The 14,430-nt window shown below is 30.9% G+C and overlaps 1 protein-coding gene across 6 annotated transcripts in view; it reads left to right on the plus strand.

The window, feature by feature from the left end:
• LOC132749166 (potassium/sodium hyperpolarization-activated cyclic nucleotide-gated channel 2-like) overlaps positions 1–14,430 on the plus strand; it is a 211,143-nt gene that overhangs the window by 167,815 nt on the left and 28,898 nt on the right. For all 6 annotated transcript variants that reach the window (XM_060738866.1, XM_060738870.1, XM_060738869.1 and 3 more), the window contains one exon: positions 13,522–13,685. In XM_060738866.1, the coding sequence (XP_060594849.1) occupies positions 13,522–13,685 (164 nt within the window). The remainder of the gene's footprint in view (positions 1–13,521; positions 13,686–14,430) is intronic.

Below are 14,430 nucleotides of genomic sequence, written 5' to 3' on the forward strand. Positions count from 1 at the left end.
AGTTAGGTAGTTGGGCATGTACTATACTTGTACATGTTGTGAACATATGGCTGTGCCATACTTTAGACTTCGTATGTATACAAAGGAACTCAAAAGTTACCGATAAAAGGTCACTGAATATTCAAATACTGCGAGTCAATGTTTCCTTATTATTTAATGATGTGCGTTTCAGTTAAATCTAACGAAGTTATCCATTTAGTTATTGCGTAAAACAATTCTGGTAAACAGTTGTCAATTTGATAAGAGGACACTTACACCCCTCTGACAGTATACCATATACAATCAGTCATCGTCAAGAATCGGTGCAAATAAAAGTGGCAGACCATTTATTTTCAAAAACATATAGTGAATAATTATATAGAATATAATAGAAATGCTTTTGTCAATAACACTTTTAATGGTGTTATTGATTATATTTATTAATATTAAAAGTACATTCAATTTCACATTGCATTCAATTCAATTTACAAAAATAGTCATTACCTACATAACGAGTGGATGTAACTACTTGAGACTGTTGCTTGTAACAAAGAATACATTCTACTCATTTAATAATCTAATTTTCTTAGATCAGTTCTTAAAAAAGAATTCCTTCCAAACTGTATAATGTGTAGACGGTTTTAATGAAGACATTTGAGGCGCGTCACGACAAAACCAACATAGTGCGTTTGCGACCAGCATGGATCTAGACCAGTCTACGCATCCGCACAGTCTGATCAGGATCCATGCTGTTCGCCGTCAGTTTCTCCACTTGTAATAGAGTTGGTAAGCGAACAGCATGGATCCTGATCAGACTGCGCGGATGCGCAGACTGGTCTGGATCCATGCTGGTCGCAAACCCATTATGTTGGTTTTGTCGTGACACGGCTCATTTTATATAACACTGAATTACATTCCTAATAATACATATATGGCAATAAAATAATTGCTTGTCTGATTCAGATAATGCTCTGTATACTTATGTATCATTTCAGATATTTTCTTCAGATAAAGAGCTTAAATTGACCTTTATTGTCTACCTTTTGTCTGCAAGTTAGTCTTTAAATATGCAGAGGCAGTTATTCTGAAGTCATATATTTTGCTGATACTTTTTTCTTTTGCTGTTATCATATACATCTTGTTCTATGGCTTAATGTGGATGTCTCTGGTATATCAAAGAAATACGTTGTTAAACGGATGTAGTTAAAATGTTTATGATATAAATAATAAAAGAGTTCATTTGAAATGTCCAACATTTCTATATCCAAAATATCTAAGATAATTTTGCGTTTTATCAGACGTCTTAACAGCTATTTATACATTCTTAAAAAATGTCAAAATTATAAGTTTTGAAATAGTTGTGTTTTTTTATAAAAGTGAAAATTCATTGAAAAGAAAAAATTGACATTTGATATGTTAAGTTAACAACAGTTGAAAGCAATAACATACTGCATTAATTCTATGTTACTGATTAAAATGACACATGTATCATATGTGTCCCAGACAGGTTTTTTTGAGAAAAACATCACTTTCAATATGCTTTATCAACAAATTTACATGAACATTGCAGACTCAGTAAGACTTTCTTCCCAGAGATGCATTTGTAGTAAAATGAACCCGATATATTAAGCTGAAATTGGCTACAAGGTATATACTAATTAGATGATATAACTTAGGTTTTACGATAGAAAACCTTGCCTGTCCAGGTATCGATTTCCTTGTCTTAAAAAAGAATAAATACATGAAATAAATCAAGTGAAATACAAATTTCGATTTATGGATGGTACATCATATAGGTCTGCATAAACGGGACGATATTTGGCAATATATGACCTGCACAACCCTTCATTATTACTTGGACGTAAGCTATGCTGACATTAAGAGGGCATCTGGATATATTCCAAGACTATTCCAATATTACATCGATACTTGTGTCTAGGAAAAGTGTTATCAATCAGTTCTTGTGTGCATGACTGGACTTTAATTATTCATCTACTGTACTCTTTCACGTCTTACAAAAACACCATAATGAACAGATCAGGAAATCTCAAAATCAGGAAGTCTACAAAAACAGCATGGCAAATCTCCTCCCATCTCGTGACATTCAAAAAGCGGATATTGTTTTGCACGATGAAGACTGTTTAGTTGCTCTTGAAAGCGTCCATTTACTGTAATGGTCTAAATTTTTATAGTAAAGAGGTTGCATATAATAATCAATATTTGCATAATCAGTTCTTTATGAAATCACTCGGTTAGGTTTTGAAACTACTAACAGGAAAAAATGAAATAATTTTGCCGTCAGGTGCTAGTGTGTCCTCTTTCACATTTAAAAAACATATCCGATATTGTCTGTAGTTTGTTTGGGAATTCTGAAATTGCTTCTTCTGGATATATTCCAAAGCTTTTATCCTTGTCATTGATTTGTATTAAGACTGGAAATGTTTTTACCTAATATGTCTGGATGGACTTTTAACATTCATAGAATGACATACACTTCAGGTTAGCCCATATTTGTTTTTAAATATAGGTTCAAAACTTTTTGCAATACACCATTTGTTTACGTATTTCCAAGTGCATGTAAATTTTAAGATATTTCACCAAGTATCCTCATAAGTTGTTTTTTGTCAATACTTATGGATAACATTGATTAACTGTTATTTTTGTTGGAAATGTCAGTGTATCAAAAGTTGCTTCCTGACTTGCATTTTTTAATGACAAGGCACCGTATAGAAACATCACACTACTCTGTATTGGTACTTCTGAGAAATACATGTGTGCAAAACAGTTTTAAACTTTGGAAATGTTTTGATTAAAGTTTGATTTATCATGTCATTTACATGTACCTATTTTGGTATTGTATTGTTAATGTAATTGTTATTTTTATGTGGTTAGGAGGTGTTCCGGTTGCTTTTGCATCTTCTCAATTCTCATTATTTTTATTTGTAATAAATGTTGAAACATATCTCACATTCATTATTAAAGCGATAATTAATTTTATATTCATAATCGACCATCTTCGAAATTGAAAGACTTCATAATTTCATATTATATCACATCCAGGTCAGCTGCATAATAGACTCCCACATTCTGTGACCGATTATTCTGCAATACTTGTGTCATAATTTCTTTTTTCATACTTATTGGATTACTATCAGACACTTAAATCATGTATTGCGGCGTTGGAAATGATGTATTTATATTTTATTAAACCATTAAAGAGCCAATAAGTTTTTAAGCATCCCTAATTGGCATACAAATTACTGTTTGGTGGAGGAATCAACATTCCTTATATTACAATAATCGCGTAAAACTGACATGTTTATATCCCAATGGCATGAATAAAAGATAAAAAGTGTCTAAGCCAGGCTTTTTATTTCCATGCATGAATTGAGAGCAGCCTGGCGGTACAAGGTTTAGTTATATAATGATATTGAAGGGTACCGGCTGTGTATAAACAAATTATTGGTGACAAAATGATGGCCGAAGAAGGAAGGGTATTATATAGTGGCTTTACAAAAACGACAAATTTAGAAACGAGATATAATTGTGGAAAGGCAAACAATAAAAACCGGGAATTGTGATATAAGTGACGACTTTTTAAGTGCTTATGTCTCATTGTCCTGAATAATCTCAATTTTGTTTCAGAATTTTTACATTTATTGCTGCATAGCAGACGGGGGGAAATCATGTCTTACATCTCTTATATTTTATATTTCTCTGAATATTCAGGAAATAATTGATTTAAATATCTTCCCTTCCTTCTGAAAACGTTAAACAATTGTGCTAGGAAGTTTAGGCTGGTGCTGACTTACTTTATAGCACATAAGATGGATTAATGACGTATCACCATTTGGAAGTCTAAGTTTAGAAATATAATTAAGTTCAAATAAAGATTCAGATGAAGAAATTATGAAATATTTTCTACATTTGATTTTGAAACATTTTTTGCTCTTGAAAATATTTCTAAGGGTGAATACAAAAGAATTTGAGCGTTTTATCTGTTTTATTTTCACTTACAAGTTTCTAAGTCTTTTGCAATTTACTGACGTCATAACTACATCAAAGAAGCATGTTGCATCCTTAATTCTCCTACGTAAGAATACTTTGATTCTATTCCACTTGACACCTGTAAGGTAACTAGATTTAAAATTGAGCAGTAAGCGTGGAACATGCGTTTTCAATTATGAATATGTTTTAGTAAGAGTAAATATTTTCATTCCTGAAAGATTGTTTGGGACTAAACTCACTTAAAAACATCAGAATTACTTTAGATTAAATTGATTTGAAGTACATTTAACTGTTTAATGCTGTATACTATTATTGTGTTTATTTCTTTATTTTGTAACGAATAAATGTACACCGAGCAATATGGCATTTCAATGGTAGTGTAAAATAGTATAAAATAGATTGCTCTAAAACACAAGAAGCGAAATTTAGAACCTCAATTTAATTGTGTCTGTGAATGATTTGTTGCTCTAAGCGTCAACTTAACTAATTTTCTTTGGCTTGTTTGTCTGGGAAAATTCCTAAGTTATAACTTAAGCTGTCGATGATGCCTCAAAAGGGAAAACATTAATTTGACTAATTTTAGAATCTGCATTTTTATTACTTATAAATCTTTAAAAATAGTCCTTTTTTGTGCAGAATTTTCTTTAGTATTGAATACCAATGTGACATCGTTTAAAACGTAAAAATATATGATTTTGAGAAATTTCGTGCTGAAAAGCAAACGTTTGGAATTAAACACCATTTTCCTGTTTTAAAATGTTGAATACTGATTAAGACGGTGCCACAGGCTGTCGACAGAAGGTTGTATTTACCACTATCGTTCATGAACAAGTTCAATCATACAGAGCTTGCAACATTTTCAATTCAATGTTACTATTCTGACTTTTTAACAGTTTCCATCCTATTAAAAACGTACATTTACGTTTATAGAATTATCTAATGCTTCATGTTGCTATTCTGCTATTTTATCATTATACCCATAAAATATGTAAGCTGTTCATACTTAAAAACCTTGTTTTAAATTAGCTCTGGTCGATAGTAGATCATTGTTAGATCTGCCAAAGAGAAAATAAGTAGGTTGTGACATTTATGTAAGCTTCATGGGTTTTAAAGAGTTATAATGCAAAATTAATGTGGTTTAATTGAATACATTTGACAAATTTTGTGCGTTATATAAAATTAAATGAACCATTACTTTTTACATGGACAGAAAATCTTTACTATCGGAAAAATTTCTATGGATAATCTGATTTGTGCCGAATCAAATAAAAACTGGAAAATGTACTTAAATACGTAATTAAGAATGTAACTTATAGTTTGATACACGCACACACATTGTTGTAATTGTTTTATATTTATTTCCTGAAAATTAAGTACAGTCCTTTATTTTATGGTAATGATTATTTCAAGAGTAAATGGTCAGCAATGCTATGTTTGAATATGTTCTTGTGCTCCACTTTCCACTGAACTTACTTAAAATTCCAGTAAGATTTCATTAACGATAATTTTGCAGGAAAATTGCCTGCAACAAAATGAAAGATATATTTAATGGAACGGATTGACTACATGACTTTTAGATTTAAAATATAGTTATTTGTCTTGAAACCAGATTGAATTTCGAAGCTTTGCATCAAGTTTCAGTAAAAACAAAGACCCATTGTATAAGCTAAAAATGTTAAAATCATAGCCTCGGGGAATTTAATTACACTATATTTTACTGCAATCTTCTTTAATCTTAAAAATAAAATGATATTTAAAAATAAATTCGTAATGGATTTTCCGTGATTGTTAGATTGTCATTATCAAACCACTCCTATATTTCAAAGTATGCTTTTTACACTTCTAAAATGATAACATTAGGTTCTTGAAAAAGTAAACTAGAGTGACGGTATTTGTTTCCTGCACTACAGAGCATGCTTATTGACTAGCTCATTTTTTATTTTTTTCTGTGGTTTACTTAATGTGACGAGAGAGAATGGGATAACGATATAAAAATGTATTCTGATGCTCGTTAATTGGTTACTTTTTTTCTGAGGTTTCATAATATGACAACAGGAAATGTGTTTTTATTTTTGCCTATGATACAAAAGAGAAAGGACATCAAAACACTCGACATTATAATTTATACTCGGTGGCTATGTCCCCTCGTATATATCAGATGGCCTCGTGTTCCGATGCTCTATTACCTAATGATTTTAAATAACTGATTTCACGGTGTCTATGATATTGATGAAACATTAAAATCATGATCTGGCCTAATCGTGTAGTAGTCAACTAAGATGCGCGTGTATCAAACAATTGTCTACTGTTTTGCAGGGTTTTTTTTACACTTTCATTATGATATATGCACGATTGTTGAAGGAATGTTCCAAATTCATTCATTCTTGATTTTAAAGTTTGGCATACTTTGTCTTTTCTGAATGAACGATTACAATTTTTTTCATATTAATTTCATGTTTCGGAAATATAATAGGCAATTATTTTAACAATTTTTACGATAAAATTCTTGTAGAATAGCATGAATTATACTCATTTTTGAAATTTCAAAAATAACTTAACTGTTTTAGTTCTGTTTTTATTTGACAGATATATGAATAAAGGCATACAATGTAGTTATGAAATATGAATAACACGCATGTAGGCAACAAATGTAGTATTTTCTTGAATTTCTATTATTTTAAAGAAAAGTGTTTGGTATAACTAAATGTTAATTACCGATTCCAATACATATTTCCGTTTAGTATTGATGATTCAGTACATGGACAAATTGAAAAAAAGTCTACAGTTGTCGCTTATAAATTTAAATTTTATTATTCTCGATGGATCTCCTCTATTCAAGAATATTTAAAAATCATTTGTGTACTCAGATCTACTTACACCAGTTTTCTTGAAACTCTACGAAAAATTTAAGATTAAAAAATGTGCTGTATTTCGTTGTTTGTACGTATTTTATATTTGTTGTAAATATATTACACTGTAAAAACCTTCAATAACAATGGTAACATGAATGTTAAAGAAATTAAATTATTGTTTTCAGTTTTGTTTTAATCTTGATACTATTGATTGGTATGAATTAACGCACAGTGCATGGTCTCCATTTATCTTCTGTTTAAAAGTGTGTGCCTTCCAAAACATTCTTCTAAAAGCATTTGAATTCTGAACTGTTTTATTCTGTTTTTTTATTATTGTTGATAAAACCTTTTTTTTTTCAATTTAATTGTTGTAATAAAAGTTTTTAATTTTCATATATAATATAATTACATTGCAAATAGATTGTCGTTTGAAACCACAATTATATGAACTGTATATATAGTTTCATTATATGTAATTTAAATATTCTACTGCAAACATGATAACTAAATTTAATACTGTTTCACGGTTATTGTATTTAATTTTATCAAGTATATTTATACAAAGATACGAATTGTTATATGGTTTCAACATTCATGTTTATATGTATTAATTTGTAAAATAAAATATTGTAAAGTATTAAAGAAAGTAACACATTGCAGACGGCACTTACAATCTTTTGAAAATTACTAAAAATAGATCAGAATATAAAAAAATTCCGAAATGTGAATATTTTTACTTTTCTTACTTTACTCTACTAATTTAAGTACATTTTTCTCAAGGTTGATGTAATTGAAATACGAGTATTTTGGCTCATCTTGAGGCATGCAGCTTTAATATTGAACTTTAAATAATGATATAAGTTTTCCAACGTTCGTAAACTCCAGAAAGGTGTTTACATGATAATGAGATAGTGTTGATTTCGTGTCTAAACAAAAGCATGCCACTTCTAGCTAGTTGGCAATGAGGTTTTATACATTTTAAAACAATTTTAAAGTACAAATATCTTAATGAAGTATGAAGAGAATCAGCCAGAAAATAGTTCTTATAAATGATATGTACGTAAGGAGTTATATACAAACGTAGCATCATCTTTAAAACTTATATGATCTCTCTTCTTTAAGGTCTTGTCAAATCAACAAGCTGTAAGAAAGCTGTTTTATTACAGATTCTTGATTATCTTCCATAATCTTCTTTGAACAACGTTTTTGGAATTCTTTATTTTGATTACACTGTATTTGGCTATTGCAATATCGTGTAAGAAATTTATCGCAAGCTGTTGGGTCGAATGATTGGAATATATTTACTACAGCTATCAATGCCATGGATGACGTGATAAATATGTCAGTCGGTAACGAAAGGTTATGGAATAGAGATATATACTTTAAGCCAGTTTAAAAAGTGTTTATATGCATAATCAGCATATTCCCATTGTATCCTCAAACGCCATTATAATACAGACTGAAATATTACTGCATTTACACTTTGTAAAACATATTTATGGGGTTGGGTGGTTGGTTGGTTGGTTGGTCGGTTTGTTGGTTTCTATTTTGACATTAAAGAGTTTTTTATTCAATCATTCATAATTTTATGTATCAATCAGGTTTTAATGCATTGATAATGCAATAAATATTTAATGAACAAGAATTCCTTGGAAAAGAAAAATGGAAAATGCATTTGTCAGAATTAGACAAATGTTATCAAATATGTATGATATAAGCGAGTCTATGGAGATTAAAGAAAAAACTTCGTCTAAATATGATAGAGCGGGCTTTATGGATTTGCTTATGTAATGATGTTTTTTAACTATCAGTAATAACAAATGCAAGTAAAATTTACATTGTACTTTAATGTTTCAAACATCATAATGATCAGTAGATACCTCCTGAAATGTTTGGATGACAATAAGATGCCTATATAGTTTTTATGCCACCTCTACCTTGCATTTTTAGGATATAAGTACATATAAATTAGCATGGTGGTTAAACGAATGAAAGAGATTGAGATATTTACAAACTGTAGAAGTGTACGAGGGTGCATCAATAAATTCGTAAAGTAATTCAATAGCGGGGAAATGATTTGATTCAAGTACCTAAAGTGATTACTGCATCTTCTCAAAGTAAAGTCCCATGCACGATTTACTATTGTCCAATCTCTTGACCCATGACTTGAACACGTGTTGTAGCCCGTCTCGTGACATCTCCCGCAGCTGTCTGTCCACGACACACCTCAGTTTCTCTCTTGACTCAAATTTCGTAGCACGAAGACTGTTTTTTAAAGTTGGATACAGCCAGAAGTCACAAATTAGATAGTAGTTTTCAAGTAAAGTAATGTCTTCGATCTGTGATATCGACCACTTTATCTCATATATTGCTTACATCTCAAATTTTCCTTAGAAAATATTTTTTTACATATAAATTTTTCATTTCTCATATTTCCTTTGTCACGCGTACAATTTTTCATTATATTGCTGAATTGTAATAAAAGTTGAATGTTTTAAGACGAAGCTTTCGATGACATGAGGCAGTCTGTAACGTCTACATACCCTATCCTATTATCTAGACATAGAAACCAATCAATTTTATGCATTCTATGAAAGATGTATTTTAATCATGACCCCTGTAATAATTTGTAAACGTATATATGTTTTGTCTCCTAACAGTTTCAGTGCTTTAGTTTGAATCAGATCTTATATGAATGATTTGTTTCAGCGGCTTATTTTAAGGACACGTCAAAATCACACTATCCAAAATGATAAAAAAAATTCTTGAGATTCATCTTAAGTTTCAGGAAGACGTAGTCAAGTAAATGATCTATACTGTAAGAGAGATGATTTTATCTGGCTCCAGATTATCTTGCGTAATCTTCCTTGAAGCATAAACAAATTTTGTGGCCGCTTTATTTTGATGAAACTTGACTTTATTATTGATATAGCATTCAGAACATTTATTGCAGGCTATTTGTAAGGCAAGTGGTATATCTTTCCATTCCTGCTGACTGCATGTAATATGCGCACCAATCTATAAGGAAATGCTATAAAATCAGAACCGCGTATTAAGCTTCTAAGTGATCCAATCAATTCTAATAATATCTGAAAGGGCAAAAAAACTAAGACGATTGTGAATCTGATTAACTTACACGGAGGAAAATTCTTTGCATTTCCTAACATTTGTAACAATGTACTTTGTTACTAAACGAAATGGCATAGGGGTTATGGGTTTAAGCATGGGTTGCAAAGGTGTTAACAATCCCAGATCATGCATATGTGTATGATTTCAACTTTACTAAGTAATATTTATTTAAATTGCTGACTGACAAGTGCAATTTTCTGCTTCATAAGAGTTTCAGACAGGCATAATTGAGCTTTGTTTTTTGTTTTTGATTTTATTTGTTTGTTGTTGTTTTTTTAATTAACAGACACACTGCAACATTATATCAACTGAAGTAATTGAATTTTACCGTATAACTATAGTCTTTTGTTCAGGAAAGTTGTTTTTAAATCTGAATGAAACTATTAAGCTGGGGTTTAAGCATGACTTTATTAAAGTTTTGAAGTCATATACTTGATTCTTTAATACAGGAAATTATGTATACATTGCAGTTATCGTTCGCTAAAGTAATTGCTTTAGATGAAACAAACCTTCTATATTCATTCAAGAGAACTTCCAGTCTGGATCATTTCCAATGTTTGTACTTTTTGATGATTATCTTCAATCAAACGCCTATCAATCAGCTCTGTGGTATTCTGGTTAAATTGTAAATAATTTAGAAACAAATTGGGCATCCCAGGAAATTTGTTAAATGCGATTGTTTTGTTATAACCTAGTGACATAAATTATTAATTCTATAATTGGATTTTATCTTTTATTTTGATTTAATGTTTCTTGTTTAAGCTTGTTATCAATTGTAATTGATACAAAATATTTCATTGTTCATAATGGATGATGCGTTTATGATGAAATTAAATGGAATGTTGAATTATTCGAAACCTTAATTTATTGAATTCGTAACATAATTTAAAAATGTTATATAAAACACCTATCTGTCTCACTTCATTCTTAGAATCTATGTGTGAATCATATTTGTTATGAACGGCTCGTTTCAATTATTTGATTGAAGTACGCGTCAAAACCAAGGCATGGCAATGATTTAATATCTTTAGATTCATCTCAATTTTTAACAAGACCTAGTCAAACCAATGATCAATACTGTAAGAGAAATGACTTTATCCAACACCAGATTATCTTGCGTAATTTTCCCTGAAGCAAATCAACCTTGTGTAGCAGCTTTATCTTTTTTAAACTTGACTTTACTTTGAGATAGATTATTCGGGAAACTTATAGCAAGTAATTTGGACAAATGATTGGAAAATTTCTATTCCAGCTGTCAGCACGACAAACGGCATGAAATATGCATAAGTCCCATAAGAAATGCACTACAGTTGACATCTGTTTTTAAACATTTCATGACATTGATTAAATTAGAGTAATTTGAAAGGTCAAGAATAAATATTTAAGCCGCGTCACAACAAAACCAACATAGTGCGTTTGCGACCAGCATGGATCCAGACCAGCCTGCGCATCCGAGCATTCTGATCAGGATCCATGCTGTTCGCTTACAAACCCTATTACAAGTAGAGAAACTGATAGTGAACAGCATGGATCCAGATCAGACTGCGCGGATGCGCAAGCTGGTCTGGATCCATGCTGGTCGCAAACCCATTATGTTGGTTTTGTCATGATGCGGCTCATTTGTATTTTGTTTTACTGTGTTGTACTTGGTTAACAACCATTTCAGAGCAAGTACTAGTATGTTTTATGTGTACACATTATGTTCCGATCGGTTTAAAAGATAACTGATGTTTTCGATGTGTGTATGTACAGTACCTTCTGATGTTTATTTTTGTTTTATTTATTTATTTTAATGATTGATTGGACTTTGGAATAAGAATAGACATAAAAATGAATTGTATTGACCACCAATAATATATTTTCAATCTTTTACATCTTTTACTAAACAGAACATACTATTAAAAAAATTTTACAAAATAATCGAAGAAATTCTAGTATCAGGAATAATTGTCATATAATATGAATTGTGTATATGTGTATTAGTACTGTATATTTGTATTATTACACATGTTTTAGCTGATCAAAATAAAAAAAGAGAAATCAAATCTTAGTTTGCTTAGATACTCTTAATAATATAACTTTACAGCTATGGACATTGTTATAGTTTTAAGTTTTTAAGTTAACCGCTTTGTTTTTTAATCTTGATAAAGTGATTCCAAAATGACCTGACTGTTAACATTTAATGTATGAATTGAATTCTATTACGATACACCAACAATTTTGAAAGTAAGACAAAAAAGCAGCCAGTTTATAAAGAGAAATAATTGTAAAAACACCTATTCCTATCAAATACAGCCAATTACTGCAGGATATGAAAAACTGCCAGATTAAACTTACAGTCATTTAATCAATTGCAAAGAATTTGACACTAGAATCAGCCAGGTAATTTGTAGTCTAGGTAAGTTATCATATTTCTGCTGGCAACAATGTCTACAGAATTCTTGGAATTTGAATATATCAACTTTTGTCACCGGAAGCCTTCAACTTCTTGATACTTCCCTGTAGCTAAAAAGTTTAAAGTTATTAAGTTACTTGAAATTGAACATAGAAAAATGTGACCAGAAATTTGAATGAAATGTTAAAGAGTCTAGACTATTAATTTAAAAATGTATTTTTACTTTAAACCTCCTAGCAAACTTACAGGTACACATTTTGATAGTTAATTAATACCTACAGAAGAAGATTTGCCGATGTTGCCATTGTGTTGGTTGTTGTATAGCATTTTCAACAAATTTTGAACTAAATATAAATGAGCCACGTCACGACAAAACCAACGTAGTGTGTTTGCGACCAGCATGGATCCAGACCAGCCTGCGCATCCGCGCAGTCTGATCAGGATCCATGATGTTCGCTTAGAAACCCTATTACAAGTAGAGAAACTGATAGCGAACAGCATGGATCCTGATCAGACTGCGCGGATGCGCAGGCTGGGTTGGATCTATGCTGGTCGCAAACGCACTACGTTGGTTTTGTCGTGACACGGCTCATATACTAATTTCTTCTACAATCGTCACCTTTCGGTGGTCATTGTTTTGTTTAATCTTACAGAAAGTGTTTCAAAATTAATATCAGGAGAACGTTATAAGACTTTGTTTAATTCAGATCTATAAAAGCTGTATAAAGTTAAATGAATGTTTGTTACACTGAACCATCGTGTTTTATATTTATCTCACAAGTTTCTTACGTCAGTGTATAACTGTCACTTCTCTAGATAATGACTGTTTGGAGGAGCATATTGTTATCTCGCACAATATCAAGTTGTCCTTTTCACTCTCGTGTCTAGTTGCACATTTTTCCAAAATACTGTCATTACACTGTGTCAATCATATTGTATTCCTGTTCTCAAGATTTACTGACAGCTATTTATTACAACTTGAGAGGCAACTCCTTATGAAATAATAACTTTTATTCAATGCTCAGTTTCAAGTATGACCTTTACTACATTCAGACCTTTCACATCTTTATTATACAATGTTTGAAGATCCACTCCTTTATGTTATTATAACTATTCAGTCTGTCACATACATACAATAAGATTATTTTCTACTTTCAGGTTTTACTGGGACCTCTTTATGTTGGTTTTACTGATAGCAAACCTCATTATATTACCGGTAGCTATCTCATTCTTTAACGATGATCTCAGCACACAATGGATTGTTTTTAACTGCATTAGTGATACAGTCTTCTTCTTTGATATACTTATCAATTTTAGAACAGGTAGGTGACATCCTTCATATTTAAGAGCATTTAATCAATATATATTTATTATAACTGCACCATGTAGTCATTGTTCTATACCATATGATAAACATCCTTGTCAAAATCAGTTTATGTAGGAGATGAGCTTCACATTGTAACATAACACATTATCTCTTTATCAACATTAGATGGGTTAATACACCGTTTAATTTGTGCATTAACAACTGCAGAAACACGATGGTGCATTTAGCAATGGATTGGTAAGACCGAAGGCTTCTGCAGATCTGTTATCTCAAATTTGAGATTATTGTTATATAGTCAATCTCTTTTTGAATGTGATATAAACACACACAGCGTAAATACTTACGTGTGAAGCTCTACACACTATAGGTAAACACATTACGAAAATACATACCGTGAAGAACCGGTGACAAGGAGTGCAGCTTTTAAGAATAGAAATAATTTCGTTATAAGTGATGCCCATGGCCTATTTAACACGTGAAGTTGTGAGGCGTAGGAACAACCAAAGCCGTATATAAGTGTGTTTAATTCTTACTCATGATAACGACAATGTTAATTATGAATTGACTAATAAGGTGACAATAAATTTGAAACTGAGTTTTGTTATTTATTATGTAAGTTGATCAAATATTGGAGAGTCGCTGAAACGCATGAAACTCATATTGTTGGAAATATCTGAAATGATACGTATCTAAGATAGAAAAGTCTAAAACATGTATTGTCAATTAACTCATCTGTCCCA

The sequence above is a fragment of the Ruditapes philippinarum genome, unplaced genomic scaffold (genome assembly GCF_026571515.1).
Source record: "Ruditapes philippinarum isolate M1 unplaced genomic scaffold, ASM2657151v2 ctg21_1_1_1_1, whole genome shotgun sequence".
NCBI lineage: Eukaryota > Metazoa > Mollusca > Bivalvia > Venerida > Veneridae > Ruditapes > Ruditapes philippinarum.